Source organism: Parus major, chromosome 6 (genome assembly GCF_001522545.3).
Source record: "Parus major isolate Abel chromosome 6, Parus_major1.1, whole genome shotgun sequence".
Taxonomy (NCBI): Eukaryota; Metazoa; Chordata; class Aves; order Passeriformes; family Paridae; genus Parus; species Parus major.
Window position 1 is genome coordinate 10,703,870 of NC_031775.1, and position 23,584 is coordinate 10,727,453.

The 23,584-nt window shown below is 39.1% G+C and overlaps 1 protein-coding gene across 2 annotated transcripts in view; it reads right to left on the reverse strand.

Moving 5' to 3' along the window:
* ADK (adenosine kinase) overlaps nt 1-21,501 on the reverse strand; it is a 264,946-nt gene extending 243,445 nt beyond the window's left edge. The window contains exons 1-2 of one of the 2 annotated variants that reach the window (XM_015632666.2): nt 21,372-21,501; nt 14,865-14,939 (exon numbers count right to left, since the gene is read on the reverse strand). In XM_015632666.2, coding sequence (XP_015488152.1) covers nt 14,865-14,939; nt 21,372-21,385 — 89 coding nt within the window. In that variant the 5' untranslated portion in view covers nt 21,386-21,501. Of the gene's footprint in view, nt 1-14,864; nt 14,940-18,383; nt 18,493-21,371 lie in introns of those variants that run through there. The other variant, XM_015632667.2, reaches the window with a different exon arrangement.
* Between the last annotated feature and the right edge of the window lie 2,083 nt (nt 21,502-23,584).

The following is a 23,584-nucleotide window of genomic DNA, read 5'->3' on the forward strand; positions in this document are numbered from 1 at the left end:
CTGAAAAGATGGCAAAAGTCACCTGTCCAAAAGCCCAAAATGAAACTGGTGATGACCAAACACAGTAAAAGAATGGCAATAGATCTTCATAGCTTGAAAATTAAGTAACCTTTCAAAATTTCTGACTTGAATCCACCCATCTAAGCAAAACCTTCTATAGAAACAATAACTAATAATTGCACAGATATCAAAATGAAAATCAGCACACACATGCTGCTTGGGCCAGAAGAGCCAAGATGAAATGCAAACCACCCACAAGAATGTATGAAAAACTGCCTATGTATGACAGTAATATTCTGATCACTATTTTCAAGTATACTTGTGAAGAACAAGACACTAGAGATTAAAGTATTTTTCTGCATTAACCATCAATGTAAGTAGTCAGCAAAAAGACCCCTATAATTAAACTACTTCCATGATACAAAGCTGGGAGAGTAAAGCATTTCAAGAAGTCCTAAACATATATATCTGCACAGACATTCTTCTGCTTTGGTTGATGTACAGATAAATACAAACTTCTTCCTCAGTACATATCTTTGACTAACCCTGCTCACCTTTAAATGGACTTGGGCTTTGCTATTCCATAAGATTATTGTGTTTGACGTGCTTTGCTGCGCTTACTGCTTTAAGTATTCCCCAGATTGATTAAAAATTCAATACACGAAAGGGCAGATTCCCAATGTGTTCTCTGAACTTTGCAGAAAGTCATCAAAAAAAGGAACAGTGTGATTTCTCCATCAGACACTTAACATCCATTGGTTGCATTAACTGGACAAGTAGATTTTATTTATACTAGACTATGCTTCATCAATAAAAGAAGAAACCCTTTAAGACAGAGCTCTATAGAAGCATTTCTTCATAAATTTTCAAAGTCATTAAGGAACCTTAAGGATTTCTCTGTAGTCTTATTGTATTTCAGACTAAAGAAGGTTGCATAAGAATGATTCAGCAATTGTGTTACTTCAATTTCCAAGCGATGTTAAGGCTACCTTCACTAGTCAAAAAAAAAAAAAAAAAAGAGCAGTTTTTCTTTCTTTTTTTTCTTAATTATTAATCTTGTCAAAACTAGAACAAGGCATCTTTGAGACATTGTGTTCATATGTCCTTTTTCAGAGTATGTTGACTGATTTCTATGCAGTTCTCACATCCCATGAGATCATTCAGGTCAGAAACACAGCCATGTGTGAACCTGCTACAACAGTGCATCCTCATGAGCATTTACAGGCCAATGTGCACAGCAAGCCCAGCTCACAAAATATTTCCAACGCATCAGATTTATGGGGGATGGGTACAGAAGGTCAGCCTGTTTCTCAAGTTCCATCTGCAGTTTATCAGACAGAATAAGTAATGCTGCCATAAGTGCTAACTCCATTTCTTCTGACTTGATCTATACAGAGATCAAAAAGCAGTAAGAAAACTGCTTTTCCTACAGTAGTAAAATAGCACTTGAAGTATTTATGCATATTTGACAAGGCTACAGCTGCTTAGAAATTTCAGTTAAATCTAATGTAGCCTTACTCTTCCCATTAGCCCAATAATCTTTCCCATGCACACATATACAGCATGAGTACCATGGCTTGTACGTGTTTGGATCAGTACTTTGAGCTTGCTAAACCAGATTCTAGGGCTGTGAATTTTCTAAATCCAGATGAAAACAAAGAAATCTACAACCTAGACCATATCTGGTATGTAGATTTAGCAGCCCAATGCATCATGGACCAGATGAAACCATCCAAACCAAATTGAAGTTTTCTATAGCTGGCAGACACAAGGACCTTAGTCCAAATATTTAAGACATGCTTTTTTCCTCCATAAAAAAAAGACAAACAGCAAAGGCCTTTGATTCATATTCTGAAAGTCTCACCATCTTGCCTGACTTGCACTGTTTTTACTCCAGCAGTTTAATACACTTACTCATTTTTTACCCTGTAGATTCCATTGTTGCTTAGTCTCCTGGTTTCACCATCTAAAATGCACCACACTCTCCATTGCCCCAAAGCTTCTCCCCCTCTTTAGCCTCTCTCCTATTCTACAACAGAGCAGCTGATCCTCCCTATCTTTCCACATTCCTTCTTGGCCTCAAGTTGACCACAAAAGAGACCTTTTTCCACACTAATTTCTGGGTTCAGTGACAGCTCATCATTACTCACTGTTACTTAAGGATGATCTCGTAACAGGTTTGACCATTTTAGAAAAATTTCTTCCTGAATAGATACTGCTTTGTTGACTAATATAAAAGTCCAAATTGCCATCACTGAAAAACTTAAAGACAGACTGTACAATAGCAATACAACCCCAAAGAAAGCCTAGTTCCAGAAAAAAAAAAATCCTAAGTTTTGCAAGAGTCTGCTTGTATCAACAAAAGAGAAAACCTTTTAGACATTCCTTTGGGAAAATATTAGAACTGTGAGAGAATGCATTAATCAGATTGACTTCAGCATGCAACAGTACTAGACCCAACACGGTGCCACACATCCCTGAGTGATCTAGCATTAAGTACAGAAGCTACTGATGAAATCCACAGATGACAGCAGACTGGCATGGGTGTGTCATGACAACAGAGCATTCTAGCAGACAGCAAGACATCATAATACTAACACAAATAGGTGAATTAAAAGCATGAAAATATGGGCAGGGGTAATAGCATCCCACAGAGTACTAACTTGGAGAGAGGAGAAATGAGGTGCTATGAATTGCAATTCAACCTGAACTTCCAACTCACACCAAGCACTTAAGACAGCAATGAGCTGTCATTGAAATAGGAACAACAACAAACACAACAAATATTAGCAAAAATACCCCAGAGTGAGTTGTCACCCTCACTAATTATTTCATTTTGCTCAATTTTCAAACAGAAACACTTGTAGCTGAAGTGTTCAGCTTCAGAAGAAATATAGGTAGGAGTAAAGCATACACTAGTGGTAGTGGGAAGAAGACTTGAAAAAATAGAAACAGAAGGTTAAGATACTTCTATCTTAACTCACATCATATTTAAAAGGAAATAAATTACTTCATAGTTATTAATGACAAAGAATCAAGTTCTGTTTGGGAAAGCGCATGTACATTGACTGGCAGAGAACTGCACTGCTTAACTAAACAAAAGCACCTGCTTCGGGAAAAAATTAACTGCAACTCAAACCACAGGTACTGGACATTTCATTTCAAAAAGTTCCAGACTTTAAACGTTGTTATGAGAGAATGAACAACCATCTTGGGGAACACATGGAGCAAATTTCTAGTGTTTTCCTTTTTACTCAGTTCCTGTCCACTGTTATGACTCGACTCTATTTGGCTGCATCACTCCTTACACAAACCTCTCTTTTTCAGAAAAAAATAGTTGGAATTTAAGAGTGAAAGGGATTCAAAAAATATTAACAGAATTTTTTTTAAAACATTATTTAATATGAAAGATGGGTTATGTAGTTAAATGTCAACAGAGAATTAGCTTAAAATGACACTGAAACTTAAAAGAAAAAAGAAATACAGTTATTCATGTCATAAAGTATTTTGTTTCTCCCATTTAATGCATGGATATGATCAACTACTTTAAATATAAAAATCACTAGGTACGGTTTTTCTGATTTTTTTTTCTTTCACCCTTGACCAATATTTTCTAGTTGTTCCTAAATTGTTCAGTGTGTTAAGGTAAGACGCCCCACTGATAATATGGTTGGAAATCAGGACTTTAATCAGCTATTAATATTGTAAGACAGATTTAAAGGGCTTTTGAAATTGAAGTCAAAACAATAATAGGTTTAAATGATTAAAAGGGATTAAGAAAGCCAGGAAAGTTCAAAGCCTGTTAATCACCAGGCTGCGAAAAACTATGATCATTTAATAGGGTCAGCCCTATCACTCTGGATTTAAGCATATAGAAGTGGCCTTGTCAAAACAGTTTCCTTAGCTACAAACTAGGGAGCTAAAAATTTAAGACAGCTAAACACTTGCTGTATACAGATAGCAAAAAATGTTTTTTAGGTCATAATTTCTTTAATATGTGACCACAAGTACTTTTTAAAAAGCTGTACACACTCTCTAATTTTTTCTTTTAATTGGTTTCTGAATTCTAGACTCATTGCATCAGTAGAAACACATTTTGTTGACCATTACACCATTACAGTACCTTTATCAAGGGATAAAGTATTAATTCAATTTCTGCAGAACTATAGATATTCTCCTTACAGACTAAACTCTTAACATATTCCATTGCTATTATTCCTTTGAGCCTTGAATATTTAAGCCACTTCTTTAGTTTTCCCAGTTCTTTTTACATTGTTCCTGTTCTAAAATGATCAGCTAACATTTACATACCTATTTTCTTCAACCAGTAATAAATACTCATTTGCAGTTTAACTCATTTTGATTATAAACACAAGCCAGTTTCCACAACCATGTGTTAAAATTTTATTTGCATAAAACTTACTGAAAAATACCAACTGAAGTAACATGTACATAATCTAAACTGAAGGGTTCCTTTTCTTTTCCTAGTTACACCTGTTGCTAAAGGACATGGAATGATTCACATGAACACGTCTCAGTGGTATGACAGGAAAAGAAGTAACTTTATTTTCTGACTCCAGTATTTATAGATTTTCAACAATGACCGGGGATTGGATAATTAAGTTACCACCTTCCCAATCACGCTGGTCATGCAAAACATCCATCAAAGGATGTTTCTTAGAAGGAATGTGTAAACACCTTATGTTTATAGTTACTTTCCTGGGAAAGTAACTACAACTATGAAAACAAGATCAGAAGGGCTAATTTTCAGGGCAACAGTTACCCACAATTATTTGCTATTATCACTTTATAATTTATTGTTTGGACCAACTCATACCAGTTCTACAATAGATCCTGTCATCAGTAGCACTGAAAATCCCCAAATATTTCCCTTGCCAATGAGGAGCTCTGCTTTGAGAATTTTATATGTATAGACACACACGTATACATCTAATTCAGAGAAGGGACAGTAGTGTGGTTATTCACGCAACCCTCAGATTGATTTTTTTTTTTCTAAATACCGATGATTTCTTCTAAATAAGGATTCCCTGTTTACCATACATGAATAGCACTGCCAGCCACTCAATTTACGCTTGAAAACAAACTCTTTTACCAACTTCTCAGAGAAGGCAGACTTCTAAAAAGCCATCAGGATGAACTTCAATAGGCTCTACATCTACAATAAAATACAGGTTAATACTCTGGACACACAAGGCAAGTATAAGACTATCCTGTGCTCCATTAACACAAAGTACATTTCACAACTGAATTACAACTCTGTCCCCATACTAGATCTGTTCTATCTCCATCTCCAAAAAGAACAAACGAAAACACAATCTCTAAAATACAATTATTTTAGTGTCTCTAGTACAAAGAAATAAATGCCACATCAATAAAAATCAATTAAGACAGAACAAAAGACATTATTTTGTCAGTGAAAATCTCTCAAACCACGAAGCCCAGAATATTACCTTCAAGAAACAAAATCCTCCAAAAGGAAGGAACTAGAAGTTCTGAGGCCGTATTGAATCTTGATCAGTATTAAATATTTAACTGTCTTCAGAATGCTAAGAATTGACCTTGTCATCATTCATAGGGAGACACAGAAAAAGACCAGTGTATCATATTTAATAAAATCCACATTATTTCCATTTAGAAATTATAAGGAAACTAACAGCACATCTTACAAATTAATTAAAACCTCTCTTCTTTCTTTAAAAAATACAGTTTGAAATGTATTCCATTTTTCTGTTCCAGTGTGTTTCTGCTTGTGACAGGGAAGGCTGAAGTACTAATTTCACATTATTACTGCAACCTAAATGAGTCTCAGTGCTGTCTAAAAGCTACGTCTCATCACCTGTCTCTGCACCCAAGGGCTTAATACAGGACAGCCCAGCTTACAGAAACTTAACTAGGTAATTGTCAGGGAATTCATGTACCTTAATTTGCCTTCTCTACAAATTATTTTTAACACTGTTTAGGGCAAACAGAAAGCTACAGACAAATGTTACAGCAATTTCCGCCATGCTGAAAGAACATACCCAAACTATTAAAGTCATCAGCTTTCTAAGAAAAACTAGCATATAGAAAATGACAGAGAAGGCTTTTTTACTGCACTCAAAATTTTGATTTTATCCTGAAAAATATATGAGCAGTACCAAGATAGAGATTTAGGGAAGTGTTCTTGAGGGAAGTGCTCTTGAGAGATTAAATCCTTGCTCTGCTGCCACTGGGGCATACCGAGAAATGCAATTACTGCTTCTGGGAAGAACTGTTCCTCCTTTTTGCCTCAAGACATTGCCACTGCTTAGAATATATTATTTCTTCACCCACAGTGGTACCTGCAACATCAAGTCCAGACATGCAAGGGTCTGGCAGAGGAAAAAGAGACCGACTGAGGTATTTGGACAGTTCCTGTCACTTTAGGCCCAGATGAGTGTTTTGTCTCACAACTGCAGAATTACATGCAGAACCTGACATCTCCTGATGATTCTGTTTAGAACTTTGGCTGTTGTTTAACACTGCCACATATAACATCACAAGCACATTTTAGAACAGCTTCCATGAAACACACCAGAAGATAATCCATCAAAAATGGGAATTATTGCAATCAGATTTGGGGAAAAGGTCTTCAATCTCTTTTTTACACAGTAAAATAAAGTATTTACTATACAAAATAAATTGTCAGGAGACATGTGAGATTCTGGAACACTTTGTCTCTTTTGCTGGGAAACGAGGGAAATATTAATGGTAGAAATCAGATTATTTACATTTGTAACAGTAGCTCTTGTCTTAACACAGAACAGATAAGGCATGCTAACCTGAAGCCATGTAGGATGCCAGGATGAACTTAATATTCACAGGTGAGACTGCATGCAGCCTTTGCTTGGAGTGATCTGAAAGCCAGTTTGGGTATAACTTAATTTCTAATGGAGGAAGTTTACTGTACACTTCCAGACAACAGTGACAGCCTAAAGTTACAGTAATCTTTATTGCCTACCTTCCTACCAGTGGGAAGTTTCTGTTATTTAAAAAGAATAAAACCCAGCCTCAAGACTGAAGAAGTAAACAGCTTCAATAATACAAGAACTGAAAAAAGTTCATGGTGATGTTTGTATTTTTGTGACTTCATTGTTCACTTGTTACAGCTTGTCATTTTAGCCAGTCATATGCTCCCCTTCAAACTTTGTCCCGTGCCCCTCAGATTCTTACACTGAAACTTAAAACACTTTTGCTGTCGCAAAACAAGAAAAGAAATACTAGAACAATCTGCTAAAATAATCACCAAAAATTGTTTAGCCACCCTAGTATTCATGTGCTATAAACACATGGTTTCAGGTAGAACTAGAAAACGAAAATAAATTGTATGCTAACACATTGAAGAGAGGAATCAAGGATTTGTAAAATGAAAATAAGCTGTCCCCAGCTCTGCATTTAATCTGAATTTATAAGGGAACTGAAGGCTTCATAACATCCTGAAGTCTACAACACAATCAGATCTCCAGTAACTTGGAATATTGATGATTCTGCTCTGACAAAAATAACCTAAAATAACACTCAAACAGCTAGTTTAGCCTACTCCAGCTCTTGGCTAAGGGAAAACAAGAACACCAGTAATTAAAAGGAAGACAGGCTGCCTCCACCCTTTCCCTGTGGCTCCAGCAGAGACCGCAAGGCCAGCACTCCAAAAAGGAACAGCATGAGGAGAAGCAAAGCACAGAGCAGGCCTGGGCAGGGCTCTGTGCCGAAGAACAGAGGAACAGGATCAGACATCTTCAGTGGCATAAGCACCTCATACCTTAGGATACAGTTACCTGTACCACTGATGTGGTATCTGCACTTTGTTCAGGAACAGCCTGATGTAATAGCAAGTTACTAAAAAGAAATGTTAACAATTAGCATTTAATTTCAAAAGGAAGGAGAAAGACTCTCTTCTCGCTTAATGTAACTTGGGAAGAAAAACTGTTAGAGATTGCATATTGCCTGACCTGAATGAAGCAAAGCTAATCAAGTAGCAATGAGCATGGTAATTTATTAAGTTTTTTTTTTTTAAAAATGAAGTTTTTACAAAGACGAAGGTATTCCAACTGCATCAAAAATGTTATCACTTTTATAAAACATGACAGATCAATTTCATCTAGAGTAAAAAACCTGAAACTGTCAAATAGTTGCTAATTTTTGACTGGGCTTTTCTATTCTTCAAGTCACAATTGATCAACCAGTTTCACTTCATTACTGTAGCAGGAAAAATGCCTCCAATCTGTACTGTGCTATTGAAAAATTTGGGTTGGACAAGCAGGATGAGAATGGAAAATTATATTAGAATCACATCTTAGAAATCTGTAATTAAAAAGAATGCCTAAAACCATATCCAGAACATGTATCACAATTTTTGTTTACTGTATCCTAAATCAAAATCAATCTTGCAATCTGGAAACTCTAATATGCAAAGTTTCTCAATACAAACAGCAAGCAACACTTTCAAAGAGAAAGTTTTACCATTGATTTTAAGATGGATTCCAGTTCTCTAATAACACGACCCATCTTTTTCAATCAAAGATGTCTGCAGCAAGGGTCTTTTCATTTAATATTACTGCCTAAATAAAACAAAGACACACACTTAATTCATAGACCTCTTTCACTTAAAGCTCCTCATTTGCATTGGAGAGGCAAATGGAACCCATTATTCCATCATTTGCCTTGCAATGCAAGTCACAAAGTTTTGTTAAACAAATTTCCACTTGTAAGCTAAGGAAAAACACAGATAAACTCTGTTTGAGTGTACCTGCTGTGCTTAAGGTTATCCTAAAGAATACAACTAGTCTATTAACTAGACATGTTCTACAGACATGCATTAAATCTGCAGGTCTTCTGAAGAATAGAAAAATTAAAAGAATAATTCAGGATTTACCATTTATTACTAAAAAAGTATTTAAGAAAGTGAAAACACACAATAAAGAGAAGAATGGAATACTTAACATCCATGGACATCTTACATTCTATTTTACAGGTAAATACGTAGTTCCAAGCTCCTCTATAAATGCTGCTCAAACCCTACATACCCTGAAAACATCACAGCTCTCCAAGCAATACTGTCATTCCATAAGGTTCTTCAAAAAACCTTTACTAAATGGAGCGTAACTAAAATCTTTCAATCATTTAAACTACATATTTAACTAAATACACTAGGAGAAAGCATTAGGGCTGCAGAAAGCTTTAACTGTGTTGTCAGGAATACTACCAAATGTATAGACTTATTAGTATGAAGAGGACCTTCTTAAGACAACTATCATTACCCTAAGTTTTTGCAAGCAAACACTGGATTTTTATAATTTACCAGCAGTCAGATGACACAGTTGGTCTCAAAAGTTTCAACAATGTTCTATGTTCAGACCTTGAGATTAATTAAATGAACTTCCACACATACAACTAAAACCACAAGGTAATAACACAGCATTCAGCTATTCAGCTTCTCTGCAGATGACCCAATGCAACAGATACTTTTAAGTATTAATCTTTCACAAGAATTACTGAAACAATGGAACACCATACACCAAATTATCTTCTGCCAGGGGAGGAAAAATACAGGGGCAAATTTTCAGGGAGAGGTTTTAAAGTTTTACGTGTGTACTTCCATACCTTCATCACTGTACATGTTGTACACACTAAATCCAAATCAGCACTGTAACACTTACTAGAAAGAGAATTAACCCTTTCTCAGCCAAAAACAGGAAAACAGGTAACACAATTCCCAGCTCAAAGCAATACAAAAACCCATTAACCGCTCCTGACTGCTGATGAAACACGGAATCTAAATTAACACATTAATGAAACTGAAAAAGCTGCAAGGCTGAAGGGGATATGGGGTCCCAACTTAAATCTAGCAGCAAAGCCTATGTTTGCAGCCTGTGCATTCTTGGATACTGCAACCTCCTAGTAGAGAATCACCATGTGTCCTACTCATTTTTCAAGCTCATTCCAGCACGGATTTTTGGGTAAGGGTTTGTTTTGCATTGAAGCCAAGTTTGGTGAACAAAGAATCACCTCTGATTGTCTAAGAAGCTATTGAGACCCTTGGCCACTTCATGAGAGTTAACAGCATGAATGGTCTTTTGATTTTTTTATTTTTTTTTTTTTGCTATGGGAAGTTACAAAGGCTTTTGTTAGACAGGAGCAAAGGTAACAAACTGAAAATGTTGAGAATAACACAAGCCACAGCTTATACAGACCAAACTAAATTTAACACAAGTAAGCAGTCATTTTAGTAATTTTCAACTGAAGCTGCTTCGCAAACTTTTTCTAAATTTTTAATCTAAATTGCCACAAGAGTGGAAAAAAGATCAAATATGTACATCTTCTTCACTTTCATAACAGCAAACACTAAAATAGCTTCAGAAAACAATGTTTCATTTACTAGATGTTAATGTTAATGCTGTATAAAAGTTTGTGCTCAACTAATCCATTACCTTCTGCCAGTAGTTTGCAGTGAGGAAAGGTAAAAGATGGTCACACATCCTGCAATCTCCAGGAATGACCCAACCACTTTCAGTCCTACAGTTAAGTTGGTAGCACACTGCAGGAGACCCATATCCATACTTGTGAAATTATGGATCACAATGATAGCACTTCTTTCACTGAGATATTCTCTTTCCATATAGCAACCATTACCACCACTCCAAAGATCCCATTCATTCTTCCTTTCCTGTTTCTTCAAACTTGTTTTTTCCAGTGAAGAGGAAAAAGAATATAAACCCATTCCTTGATTTAAAGATAGTTTGTATTTTTACACCAGGGAAGGCAGGGAAGAGAACTAAGGAGCAAATGGGAGAGGGCATGAAAGCTATAAAAATTCCAATCTTTGAGCATCCTCAATGAACCTGTGCAAAGATTGCCACAGATCCTAATTTTAAGGGGGGAAAAAAACAGACCTAAAGAGAAGAACATTAGTCTGCTTGGACAATCAACAAGTAATCACACAAAAACTTGTAATCCTGGACCATGACAGTGATAAAATAGTCAGTCTGCAGGTTATAACTATAATGGAATTTGGCAGCCCGAGTAGTAAACATACCTCAACTTATGAGATCATGGCTCTGGTCAAGAGCCCAGAAATTACAGTGAAATACAGCAATATGATTCTTAAAACTTGCTGTGATAAATAGAACATACATCCTAATTTTCCCCTATATCTCTACTCCTTTTTAAGAGCATTGGCTGAAAGATATTTGCATGCCTATACAGGTGCTGGCAATTACAGATATTTTCCTTACTTTCTCTCTGATCAGTTAGGGAAGATACAAGGTTTTGCATATTGAGAAGTTTCAGGACTGGCACAATAGTTCTGTCAATGTCAATTTGTCAACATTGATTCTCTTCCCCTCCTTAGCTCATGCAGCCATAGATGCAGCAAGAGAAGATTTATCCACACCATGAACACACACTTCTCAACCACTTAAGTGCATTTGAGGTGACAAGTAATGCCCAGATTTCTACAGCCTAAAAATTAACTATAACTAGGTAAGCTAATTCAGTGTCAAAAACTGAGTATTTGCAAAACAGAGTGCTCTAGGGAGAGCAATGAAACACATGCCATCTCCTAACTTTTAACAGCAGGACACTGGAGTATTTACAGGAGGCATCAGTACTGAGTTTAGTGTCTTAAAATGTCATTGGAATGTTAATCAGAATTTCTTTGCCCACCTCAGCAGAGTTGAATACATGTAGTATAGATTAAGTTATTTTTAAATGCCTGTGCAGTTAGAAGGTAAAAGAATCGTTGCTGTTAAATGTCATGGATAGAAGTGAGTACTAAAAGCTTTAATGAATACCTGTTAGCAAAGTTATTTTAACAAATTAGCATAGCTATAGTTAGCAATTCACCCACAATGCATTAATTATTCTTCTGTTCCTTCCCCTCTCACCCCTAAGAAGCTGCTCTTTGAGCAAGTATACGTATCTTGATAAATTAAACAAAAATACTCTTAGGTAATGGAGTTGATGCAAACTAAAAGGAGACCATAAAACCAAAACAAAACCACATTTCTGGTATTTCTTTCATGCAGATACTAAAAAAACCCAAGGACATATGGTGGACTATATTTATTTCAAGACTTCTTTCCAGCTCTGTAAACAGAAACTAAAGTGGTTTGTGGTATCACCAGTTTTCAACAGTGCCATCAACATTGCTAACACTTTTCCAGATTGTATCCCTGGAGAGAGGCAAGAAATGAAGAGAGGCTCAGAAATCATACCTTAAGAGAGGCTAAAGCTTCTCTGGTCAGGTAATGCCTGATTGCTGATATAGTCTGAAAAACGCAGATGGGTATGGTGAAGTTCTGTTGCAATGTAAGTTAAAACTGCCTCTCCTAGGAAAGGCTTAAAGCCCCCCAAAACTTGTCAAGAGAGCAAAAGACTTTGGAGATCAGATTAAACCAAAATCCACTTTGACAACAAAGTTTCATGGTTGTGCTAACAGCTCAAGCCAAAAATACCCACCCAGCCCTCCAACATTTCTCGTTTCCTCAAACCAGTACTACATGGTAGCAAGCTGTTTAGAATCTACAAGGAGTAGGACTGCATTATATGTTTATTTTAAGGTTTATTTATAACACAGATTGTAGGCCAATTAAATATTGTTAAAAAGACCTTCTGTACTTTCTTATGCTGTTTCAATTTGCACTTTCTTAATAGAAGTTACAAAAATAAGCTGTTTACAGGACTCATTTAATACTCTCGTTGACAATATATATTGCTAAACTTGCAACATCAAGTCCTTTATTCTGAACAAAGTTGTTTATTCTTAAAACTGACTGTATGAGAGGTGGATAAACTAACAGAAACACTGTAGAAGTTAAAAATATAAAATTCCTATGGGTGTATACATAAACTTTTCTTACTTTCCTAAGCTACCTTCCCAAGTCAGAGCCCTGCTGGCCTGATGGCCCCATTAAACATTCCGTCCACCAGAAGAGGTGAGAAACAGACTCAAGATTGCCAAGATACCAAAAGCTGACCCTACTATGGCTAGAGATGGGTGCATGTCTTGCTTGACAAGAAAAAAGAGATTACAATGATCAACAATTTCTCTTTCAAATCCTTTAGAGTCCTAAAATGTCTATGTTCTTGCACCTCCCTGCAGCATTTGAATAGGTAACTTTATTCCAGCAGTTGTTCTACAGCTACATTTTCTATTTTATCTCTGATCTCATCAAATCATCAAATCAGAATTTATCTGATTGCCATCTCAGGAAGTGCTGCAAAAGGTAGCTGGACCTGAAGTAGAAACACTCTTTGGGTTTGTTAAATGGATTTCTCTGCATACACTGACAAACAGGGAGAGGGATATCCAGTCAGGTGTGGGGGAGGTAAACAAGCTCCTCAGTTTTGAGGTTCTTACCAGAGCTATCACACTATCAGCAGGCTTCCTGTGAAACTGCTTATGGCTTTCAATAGTGCAATACCCCCACAAATACATTTTGGCAGTAAAGAAATGCTCACAGAGCACATGCTGCTCCAGGAGATAATTTAATTTGTCTGACAGGACTCGAATTTGAGTACATAAGAGTTCTAATTTTTAAATTAAATTAAATTCTGCACAGCACATCATATCCAGTGAAAAGCACAATGCAATCCTGAAGGATTTCAGTGCTGCAGTAGAGATCCCATCATCTCTTTTATGTCAGCAATTTATAAAGATTAGTTGGGGAGCATTGCTGGGTTGGGAGAAGGGCATTACTTATTTTTAGAGATTGGCTTTCAAGTCATTTCAATGGAAACATGAGCAAAGAATTACACCAGAGTAATTTACTTTTTTGAATATTCAAGACATAGACTTGATTTTTGAAGTTCCAGGTGTTTGAATTTGACACAACCCATGACATTCTTGTATTTTGTTTCCAGCTTATAACACAGGGACTTTCACTTAAACAAACCTTAAGATAAAATTTGAGTGATGAAATACTGATGACAAATGATTGCTATTAAAAGCCACATAACAAATATTTGTGGCTGACAATACACATTCAGAAATAAAAACTCTGCACCTGTATATTTATTTGGTGATGTGAAATTTAGTTTTGATGCAATATTCCCGTTAACAAAATAAAGAACAATTAGGAAGAAATTATTAACACTTTAAAAATCTAAGAAAAAACTGCAAGCACTCTGAGAGATCAAAACAACTTACAAAGCAGAGAAAAAGTGGCAACAAGAATTAAAAATGGAGCTCAAGCAGAAAGATTTAAAAGAAAAACTGTATTTTACAGCTCTAGAAAAGACACGTCTCTAAGCTGATTCAAAAATGAGTAAGCTTAATGCCAATTAATCAATCCAGCAATATGGTTAAATGAATGGTAGCATAACAACTAGGCTAAAGATAACAGACAACCTGATAAGAAACAATCCTGTTCCGGACTGATAAAATGGAAAATATTTTTTAAAAATGTATATTTCCACAGCTTTTCTTGGTGTGTTATAGAAATGGCCTATTTACCCCACAGACATCACTGAAGAAAAGTACAGTGACAGTAAATCAAAAGCACATGAAGATTCATACAAGAGCTACCTAAAGCTTACTGAAACTGATGACTCCTTCCAGCTAAAGACTAACAAAGACAGGGTGAGACTAGAATAAATGGATAAAAAAACACATGAAAACACTGAAGGTTTTCATAGATACCACCACCACAGTTTCAAAGAGCAAGAACAATCAAATGACAGATACCATGCTGGGTACTTCCAGCACAAGGCCGGAATCCCAGAGTTCAGCATAAACACAGCATTACACAGGCAGGTAGCCCTCCATTTATTTACAGCCATCACCCTGGAAACAAAACTGACATTAAAAAAAGTCTGTCAAGGCTTACTTGTCAAGGAAGTCCTTGTCCACAACTGCACAGATATCAAGTAGAGGATTTCCCATTCCAAACAGGACATTTTCACTGTAAGAGAATCAATTATATCAGGTTAGCTTTGCACTGATTTATTGCTCCTAGTATACATAGACAATTTTTAATTAGAGAGAAAAACAAAAAAATACACATTCTGCCCAGCACAGTAAACATAAAGTGACCTGGCATATACAGTCAAATTTGAGTGAAGTACCATGCTACTGTTATCTTTCTTCAACACACAGACTGCAATAATAAACATATCAGTCTGTTAAACTGTCACTCAGATAAAGAATTTAAGCCACATGCCACATTCTGAAGTTTTAAAGGATGACATTCAAGCTGTAATACCAAATTTTAGACAGGGTACAGGTAGACAGGGTACACATCACACCAGGGTAGTAAGAATTTCACTGAACCTAACCCATTGCTGGATACCAACAAATAATTAACAATTTAAGTCTGTTCTAATAAACTGAAACAAAGAGACTACGGATTCTGCATTGTCAGCCATTTTAAACAGTGCAGCGGTCTACTGGTAGACTGGATGTACTTTTTAAGCAATATGACATTCATTACCATGGCTTCTTTCACAGAGAAAAAAGATATGAAAGATACTGTAAACAGTATTTTTGAGAAGGATAGCTTTAACTTTTTTCTTTTAGATTAATTCAGAAACCATGTGTTACATTTTCCTGAATAGCATACTTGGGTGATAATGCAGTAATACCAAAGGATTAGATATGTGGCCTAGCATCAAGTAGGAGTGAATGCAGCTGTTCTCTGAAACTACATCCAAAATCCTTCACATTACTTGCCAAACTAACACCTACTGTCTCCAACCAGCAACACATACCCATGCTCCAGCTACCAAAAGTGGCTTCAATATGACCACCTATATGGGGTTTGTATGCCCAGGTTTTGGTAGCCAGGGGACTAGAGGGGTGGCTTCTGTGAGAAGGTTCCAGAAGTTTCCACCACATCCAGCAGAGCCAATCCCTGGTAACTCCAAGATGAGCATGCTGCTGACCAAGGCTAAGCTAATTAGAAATGATTGTTACACCTCGGCGATAACAGATTTAAGAAGAAGGGGGAAAAAAGTTATTGTGCAGATGTAATGAGGCCAGAGAAGAGCAAGGTGAGAACATGTGAGAGGAACTGCTCTGCAGACACCACGGTCAGTGGAGAAGGAGGGGCAGGAGGTGCTCCAGGCACCAGAGTTGAGGTCTCCCTGCAGCCCAAGGTGAAGATCATGGTGAAGCAGGGTGTCCCCCTGCAGCCCATGGAAGAGAAACGCTGGAAAAGGTGGATGCCTGAGAGGAGGCTGGGACTCCACAGGAGGCCTGTGCTGGAGCAGCCCCCGGCAGGGACCTGCACACCCATGGAGAGAAGAGCCCATGCTGGAGCAGGTTCCCTGGTAGCACTTCTGACCCTGTGAAGGACCCCCGCTTGAAGGACTGTACTCAGTGGAACAGTGACCCACGTTGTACTGTGGTAAACATGATTAATAACCTTGATACTGAGACACAGCAAACCATGCTTTAAGTATCCTAGTTTTTGTAGCTTTAAGGACAGTCCTTCAGAGCCCATTTTACTGTAAATCAAATGCTGCTTCATGAAGATGGAGCCCGAAATCCAACTCACTCCTAACAGGGATAGATAACATCTGCTTAGTAAAAACCTGTAAGACTGACTAAACACTTTTGTCAGTGTGACAAATAGCACTGTGTTTGAAATAGCATAACCATAAGTTACACCTGGCTAGAAGACAAGAAGAGTGAGAGACAGATGACAGTTCAGAAGACAAAAGGAAAAAGGGAATTGCAGTTGAAGTCACAAGACAGAACATTCTCTCCATTGTAAAACCTAAGTATTGCATAAGTAGTACTGTTGGACAATGAATGAAGTCAGAACTTTTCAAGTGTTGAATGCAGATTTTTCCCAAGCTATATGTTCCTGTACTTAATGTTTACCTGATTCTCACATGCTGTGAAATGCTACACATCAATAGATTTCTAACTACACTTAAGAACAAGAAAAACATATAATGGATAACTTCTGCATAAGACAAGAGCAAGCACTTTAATGGCCAGCATGCCAGAAAACAGCAGCTGTTTAAAAACTGTCTTAAAAAAGAAAGTCTGAAATACAGCTGACATGCTGAGGTCACCATGTATGAAGAAGTTACCACATTCAATGGAAAAGCAAAATAGAAGCTACCAAACATTCAGTGATCTGTGGGCTACAGTGACCTGCAGGTCAATGTGTTCAAAGCGACACAAGAGCAACTTTGTGCAGAAGCTCTATGAAGCCAATAACATGCGTACAAACTCCTCATGTCAGCAGCAGCAGGAGCTAGAACTTTCGGTGCCATTTAATCCAGGCAGCTTTTACATCACATGTAAGTCCTGCTCATTCCCAAGCCTTCCTTCTCCCACAATATTTTATAATAATCTCCATTTAAGTAATCCAGAGGCTGTATGTAGGACGCCATTTGGAACTAAATTTTAAAAGCCATGGTAGCTATCATTAGACTAGTAAGCTCAGAAACATTCCACTGAAACTTCTGGGCAAACTCCCCAAATTCAGCATAGTTGTTCCTCACAACTACATGTAGGACAGCAGAACTTGACAGCAGTTTAAACACATAACACTTTGAGTAGATTAACATTGATTTCTAAGAAGAAATCAAGATGTTATAAACTGTTTACCTATTTTTGCAAATAATCTAAACACAACATACACTAATCTCTAGTTCTGTGTCTTCACTTAATATGTATTTCTACATTTTTGGTTCCTTCACCTAGGTGTTAGAATTACTTTAGTCCCAAGATACTAGAACTTCCATGCTTAAAAAAGAAACAAAAAAAAAAAACAAAAAAAACAAAAAACCAAAAAACAAAAAAACCAAAATCAGTACACTTGATTTGTACTGGGGACTGGAGTTGTGTCTTTCCTTAACTGTCACTGTATTTGACAAAAATATGTTTAGGGCAAAACAGGAAAAGTCTAAACAATTTCTCAGTCATAATTTTTTAAAAGTCAACAAGCAGATATTTAAGAGGTTGGACTCCATCTCAGAGGTCTTTTCCAATGTAACTGATTCTGTGATCCCCACTGTGATCTAATACAAGCTTTGTGAACCAATCTGGAAAGTCCTACTGTTAAAGAGGAAGACTTGACTCTGTACAAACTGTTAGCATGCTCAACCTGAATAATCCAACACTGGCTACATTTAGTACAATGCAGATTACCCTTCCCCTCTTAAGGAGCTGCAAAGTTTATGCACTGTTAATACTATTGCACTTCTTGTGGCACTACTTGATGTTGCTCCCCAGTAAATTTTTTTTTTTTTTTTTAATCTCATATACTCTGTAAAGCCACACAAGCCTCTGTAAAAGTATAAAATAAAACAAATATTTATGATTCTGAAGAATGCTAAATTTATGAGTCTCCAGAACAAAAAACTGACATATTAATCTGTTATATTCTCACCAAGTTGAAGAATTGGAACAGTAGATTTGAACCTTATAGGCCTTATGTTTGCTGTTCAGTAACACTGGACACGTGCAGTGATTAACATTTCAGTGATTATTTCCAGCCATCTAGGAATAAAACATAGTGAGGAAGCAGTAATAATTTCCTGAAATTTGAGAATGCACAATACATAGGTTATTTAGGAACACATCTCTGCCACAGACATAGAACATACTTCTGTAGTCCCCAGCCTCCTCGACTCTGCAGTCCCTTCTCTTTCACTGGAATACTGGTATCATTCTAAAAGGATCTTCTTGTTTATCCCAACTAATCTATTCTACAAAAATATCTGGATCAGTTCTTCAAGAAGCAAGTGACAACTCCTTCACCTGCACAAATTACGGCCATATGTAATTGACTACACAGTCAGCATCTATGTGTGTATATGCGTACAGACACACAAAGAGTACATACATATGGACAAGATATGTACTTTTTAGACTCTGAACTGCAAATAAAATGTTAATACAAATCTAAAAGTTGTTTGGACATAAAAATACACTGTCCATCTAGCAGGTGAAACTACAGAACTAAAGAAAGCTTTGATGTACATCACATTTACACTCATAACTATTGACAAACAGCAATATATTTTATGAGTTTGGCTTTTAACTTAGGACTACATGAAGTGTGAGTTGCAATTACAAGTTCAAGCAAAGTAACTCATTAAATGTAAACAAATCTTCACCTGTTAATTAGGCATTCAGACATTACCAGTATTACTGATTTGAAACAAATGGCCAGTGTTTCACACTTTACTTTTACCACAAGTGGCATAAGTAATAAAATGAAACCAAACTGGATAAAAACAAAACAATAAGCCCAAACAAATAAACAAAAAAGAACCCACAACATCAGTACTGAACTAACCTTGAACCTTTTTTAAGAAGTCAACAAAATTAACTACAACTGAATGATCTGGAAAGCTGTATCCAATCTCATGCTCTACTGCTGCAGGCATTTTTAAAAATATGGTCCTGATTCAAGTTGGCTGCTGAACATTAGCAGTACTATATCCAACTATCACACTATATTGTTATCATCCCATGCTGCTGTGCACTTCCGTGGAAGAGGAACATCAAAATATCAGTGAAAGCTTATTATTAGTTACTGGCACAGAGACAGAGGAATATTTTGGGCCTTTGGATACTGGCAACTCAGAAAGCCTTAAACATGACTGAGACATTTGGGCGTGCAATTGCATGGCAGCATGCTGTGTGCCTAGTCTTCTTTTTACCAATTTAAGATATGGTCTTGTAAGATCTAAAATATTAGTATTTCTAAAGGGTTTCATTACACCCTTTAAAGCAAGGCACATTTTAAGCCTACTGTTAGCATATCCATTTCAGTTTAAAATTCCATATAACACAAGATTTGAACTTACTGAAAGTTATTTATATAAGTAGTTAAAGTAAAACAGCAATAGTACCAGATTTATAGCATTTGACTAGCTCTCGACTAAGAGCATCCTTCTCTCCTCCCACATACCCACGTAACACCATTACAAGTAGGATAATACTTACTGTTAACTGTAACTCATCTAACACTATTATTCCATCCTTCCAGAGTTCAGACAATTTTCTTGCATCACTGGTCAGCAAATCATTTCAGCATATAGACCTTAAACATACAAGGTGGCCTGCAGGACTGCTCACATGCTTTCCTGACATAGGTCTTAGGCAAAGACAATATTTGGCTAAGCAGTTACATGTTTACATACTGACTTAGAGGAACATCTTCAGTGAAGATTTCATTTATTATGAAACTTTCATAGTCTTCTAAAGTGACACACTCACAGGTTCCAAGTTTGAAAACAAACCTAAAAGCTTTGGACTTATGTAAGCAAGGCTGCCGCAGAAAAAACTGTTCCACCATTACAGAGCTCCTCATACAGCTGCGCTAACTCCACAAGCTCCAACAGTGAAATACTACTGCAATTTCAAAGTTAAGGTCTCAGTCAGAAACAGTGTAAATGAAACCTGATACACACATTTTGGAGGGTGGAGAGGAGATGGGAGAATTGCCTTGAATTACCAAACTGAATTTCAAGTCTGTAATTTTAGGTATTTCTTTAGCAGCGGAAGATCTGTTCAAAGGTCACCGATTCACCTCACAATACAACCCCAGCTTAAGATGAAGTGTTTGAGGGACGAAAACTAATCACAGTAACTCCTTTCACTGAAAGTTAAATTATGAGTTTGTCATTCTCCAGGTTTTACTGACAGTCTGATACCACCACAGTTCCAACAGCCTGCCAAGAGCCTAGCCTGCTATTAAGACCCTGCTTCTCGTCATTGGGAATTCTTTTAAAATCGGCTTGAAGTCGCGGCAAGCTACAGCCAGGGTTTAAGGTTCCAACGCGGCTGCCGGAGCCCCTCGACACGCGTCCTCCCACGCCCACGGGCGGCACCCCGCGGCGGGCGGCGGCCGCCCACGCCCAGGCGCTACCTGTGACAACGGCACCGCCGCCGAGCGACGCCGCACGCAGCCCCCGGCCACCGCCCCGCCGATCACCTGCGGGCCCGGCCCGGCGCACCGCTGCTCAGGGCTCTCGCTCCCGATGCTGCTGGGCATCGGCATCGCCCAGCGCCGCCGGGAGTCCCGGCCGGGAGCGCCCACCTGCCAGCCAGAAACCAACGCGGCTCCCCGGGAGCGCTGTCCCCGCCGGGCTGGGGGGCCGGCAGGGCACCGGCACGGCTCTCCCTCCTTCCTCGCCCCAGGGGAGCGGGTGTGCAGCCCCAAACCAACTCGCGGCAGAGGGAGAGGGATGGGACGAAGCCGCGCTGCCCCGCACCCTAATTACACAGCGGGGAGAAGAGCCCGACTGCGGCGGAGCATCGCGCCGGGCGCCCCCGCCCCGCCAGCGGGAGTGCATTAGCACCCGCTGCCCCTTCCCCCGAGACGCGGGGCCGTGCTGCGGGCGCTGCGCAGGGGGCTCGGCATTACCTGAGAGTGGCCATGGCTCCACGCCCGCCCGGCCGCCCGCGGCGGAGCCCCCTGGCAGCGGCACCAGCACTATCTCCTCTCCGCCCGGCGCCCGCGCCTCAGCCGCGACTGAGCGCCGGGCAGCGCTCGGCCGGCCCCCCGCGGGGGTGGGCCCGGGCCCTGCGCGGCGGCCGCGCGGCGCGAGGAGCGGCGGGGAGCTGGCGACGGGCCCCGCGCCCCGGTTCGGCAGCGCCCGGTACCGAACGGCGCCGCCCGCCCGGCGGCCCCGGGCTCCTCGGCCGCCATCTTTGGTACGGGCGGAGAGCGCGAGCCTCCCACATAGTTCCTGCTGCTGCTGTCCCCTCTGCGAGCCTCGGCGGCGACTGAGGGAGACAGTGATAATTGGGGGGGAAAAAAAAAAAAAGTTTAGTGGCGGTAGCGCAGAGGAGTGGGGGGCTCGAGCCGCAAGGCCCGCACTAAAGATGGCCAGCGGAGCCCCTGGCAGCGCTGCCCCTCGGGTGTCACGGGACCGTGGGAACCGACGGGAACCCCCGTCCCGGCTCCGTCCTGGCCGCGGGCTGACGCCCGCCCCAACACACGATTGTACACCCTCGACACGAACGCGTTTTCATTCTTTTCATTTAACTGTGCGTTGGGTCAGACGCGAAGCAGCCCCGAGTGGCCTCCTGCGGAGCCTGCCTTCCTCCGCAGGCGGCGGCCGCCGGGCCGGGCTTCCGAGCCCCCGGGGCTCATCGCCTCATTCCGCGCTGCCCCAGCGCCTGGCAGCCACCTGCGGAACGCAGCGCTCCGGGTGCCCAGCCGGCCAGAGGGCACGACTGGAGACACGGGGAGAAAAGGGCAGCCCGTCATTGCTTGCCCCCTTTTCTTATTCGCCTGACAGTGGCAGAACTGCCCTAGCAGAAAGAGAGAGCCTCGCTAAGGCCAGGTTTCTATCGTGACTTTGACAGCCTCATTTGGCTGTCAAAGTTACTGCCACACTGTGCAGATTTGGCACTTACTTTGTTAACTTACTAGCAACCAGAAACACTGATTCATGAAACTGAAGTCAATAGGTTGTTTTTGCCAAAAGTGAATCCCACATTGTTTTGTACTGCTGTGTCACCTCTAACTAAATATTTAAACTTCACAACTTCATAATCCTGTGGTTATTAGTCCGAAGTTTCCCTTCCTTTCTGTCTACAAAATGGAAATATCAAAATGCAAACATTGTACTCAGAAAAAATAAAGCCAAACTTTCCATCTATTTCTGATTTTGGGGTCTCTAAGAGGAGGTGATGCCAAATTATGACATGTTGATGAAAATCGAGGACCTGCACGGTCACATGGAAATAACAGGAAAATTCATGCTCAATATCTGATGTAGGACAAATCTCTTAGGTCCTCTAAATCAGACACTCAAAAAACAGGCACCACTTATTGAACTCGCCACAAAATTCTCATTATTGAAGCGTGTCAGGGGTCCTGAAAAGTCAAATAAGAATGGGAAACACATCATCCTCTTACTGTTATTGTAACACAAGGTGCAAGAGGTCCTCAAATCCTGAGAGAGGATTTTGAACTCTATTGAAATGCAAATACATAGATACATAATGGCTGTACCCTCTGATTCATGTTGAACAATTTATTATGTCTAGTTTAACAGTTTCAGTGCTTAATAGCCAAACCTCTGTTTTGTAACCCAGAAGATGAGGGAAGAGAATCCCATCACCAGGAAATATAATCCCTACATAACTCATTATTGTATATAACTATAGAATGCAGCTGTCTTCTTCATTCTATCACTGTATTCAAAATAATAAAAACACTTTTTAAAAGATCTAGTTGAAGATTCCCTCATAAATAATTGCCTGATTTTAACAAGCACATAAAGATATGTAAAGAAAAATAGATATAATACTTCAACATGAACTATATTTACAGTAATTTGCAAAATACAGCTGCATATTATGAATAGCAAGCTACACAGTAAGAGGCCAAATAAAGTGCCTTGAAATGTGTCTAAATTTTACCACTTAAGCATATTTTCTCTAAAAAATACTAACATCTTTATGTGGAGTAGCATGTACGACACCTCAACATCAGTCAATAGCACTTTATAAGCTTCCAGCTATTCCCCATGCCCAATCATCTTGCTTGTGCTGCCACATACTCACAGGTTCTACTGCTACTGACATCTTCAGTACACCACCTACCTCTACTGCCACTTATCTCTG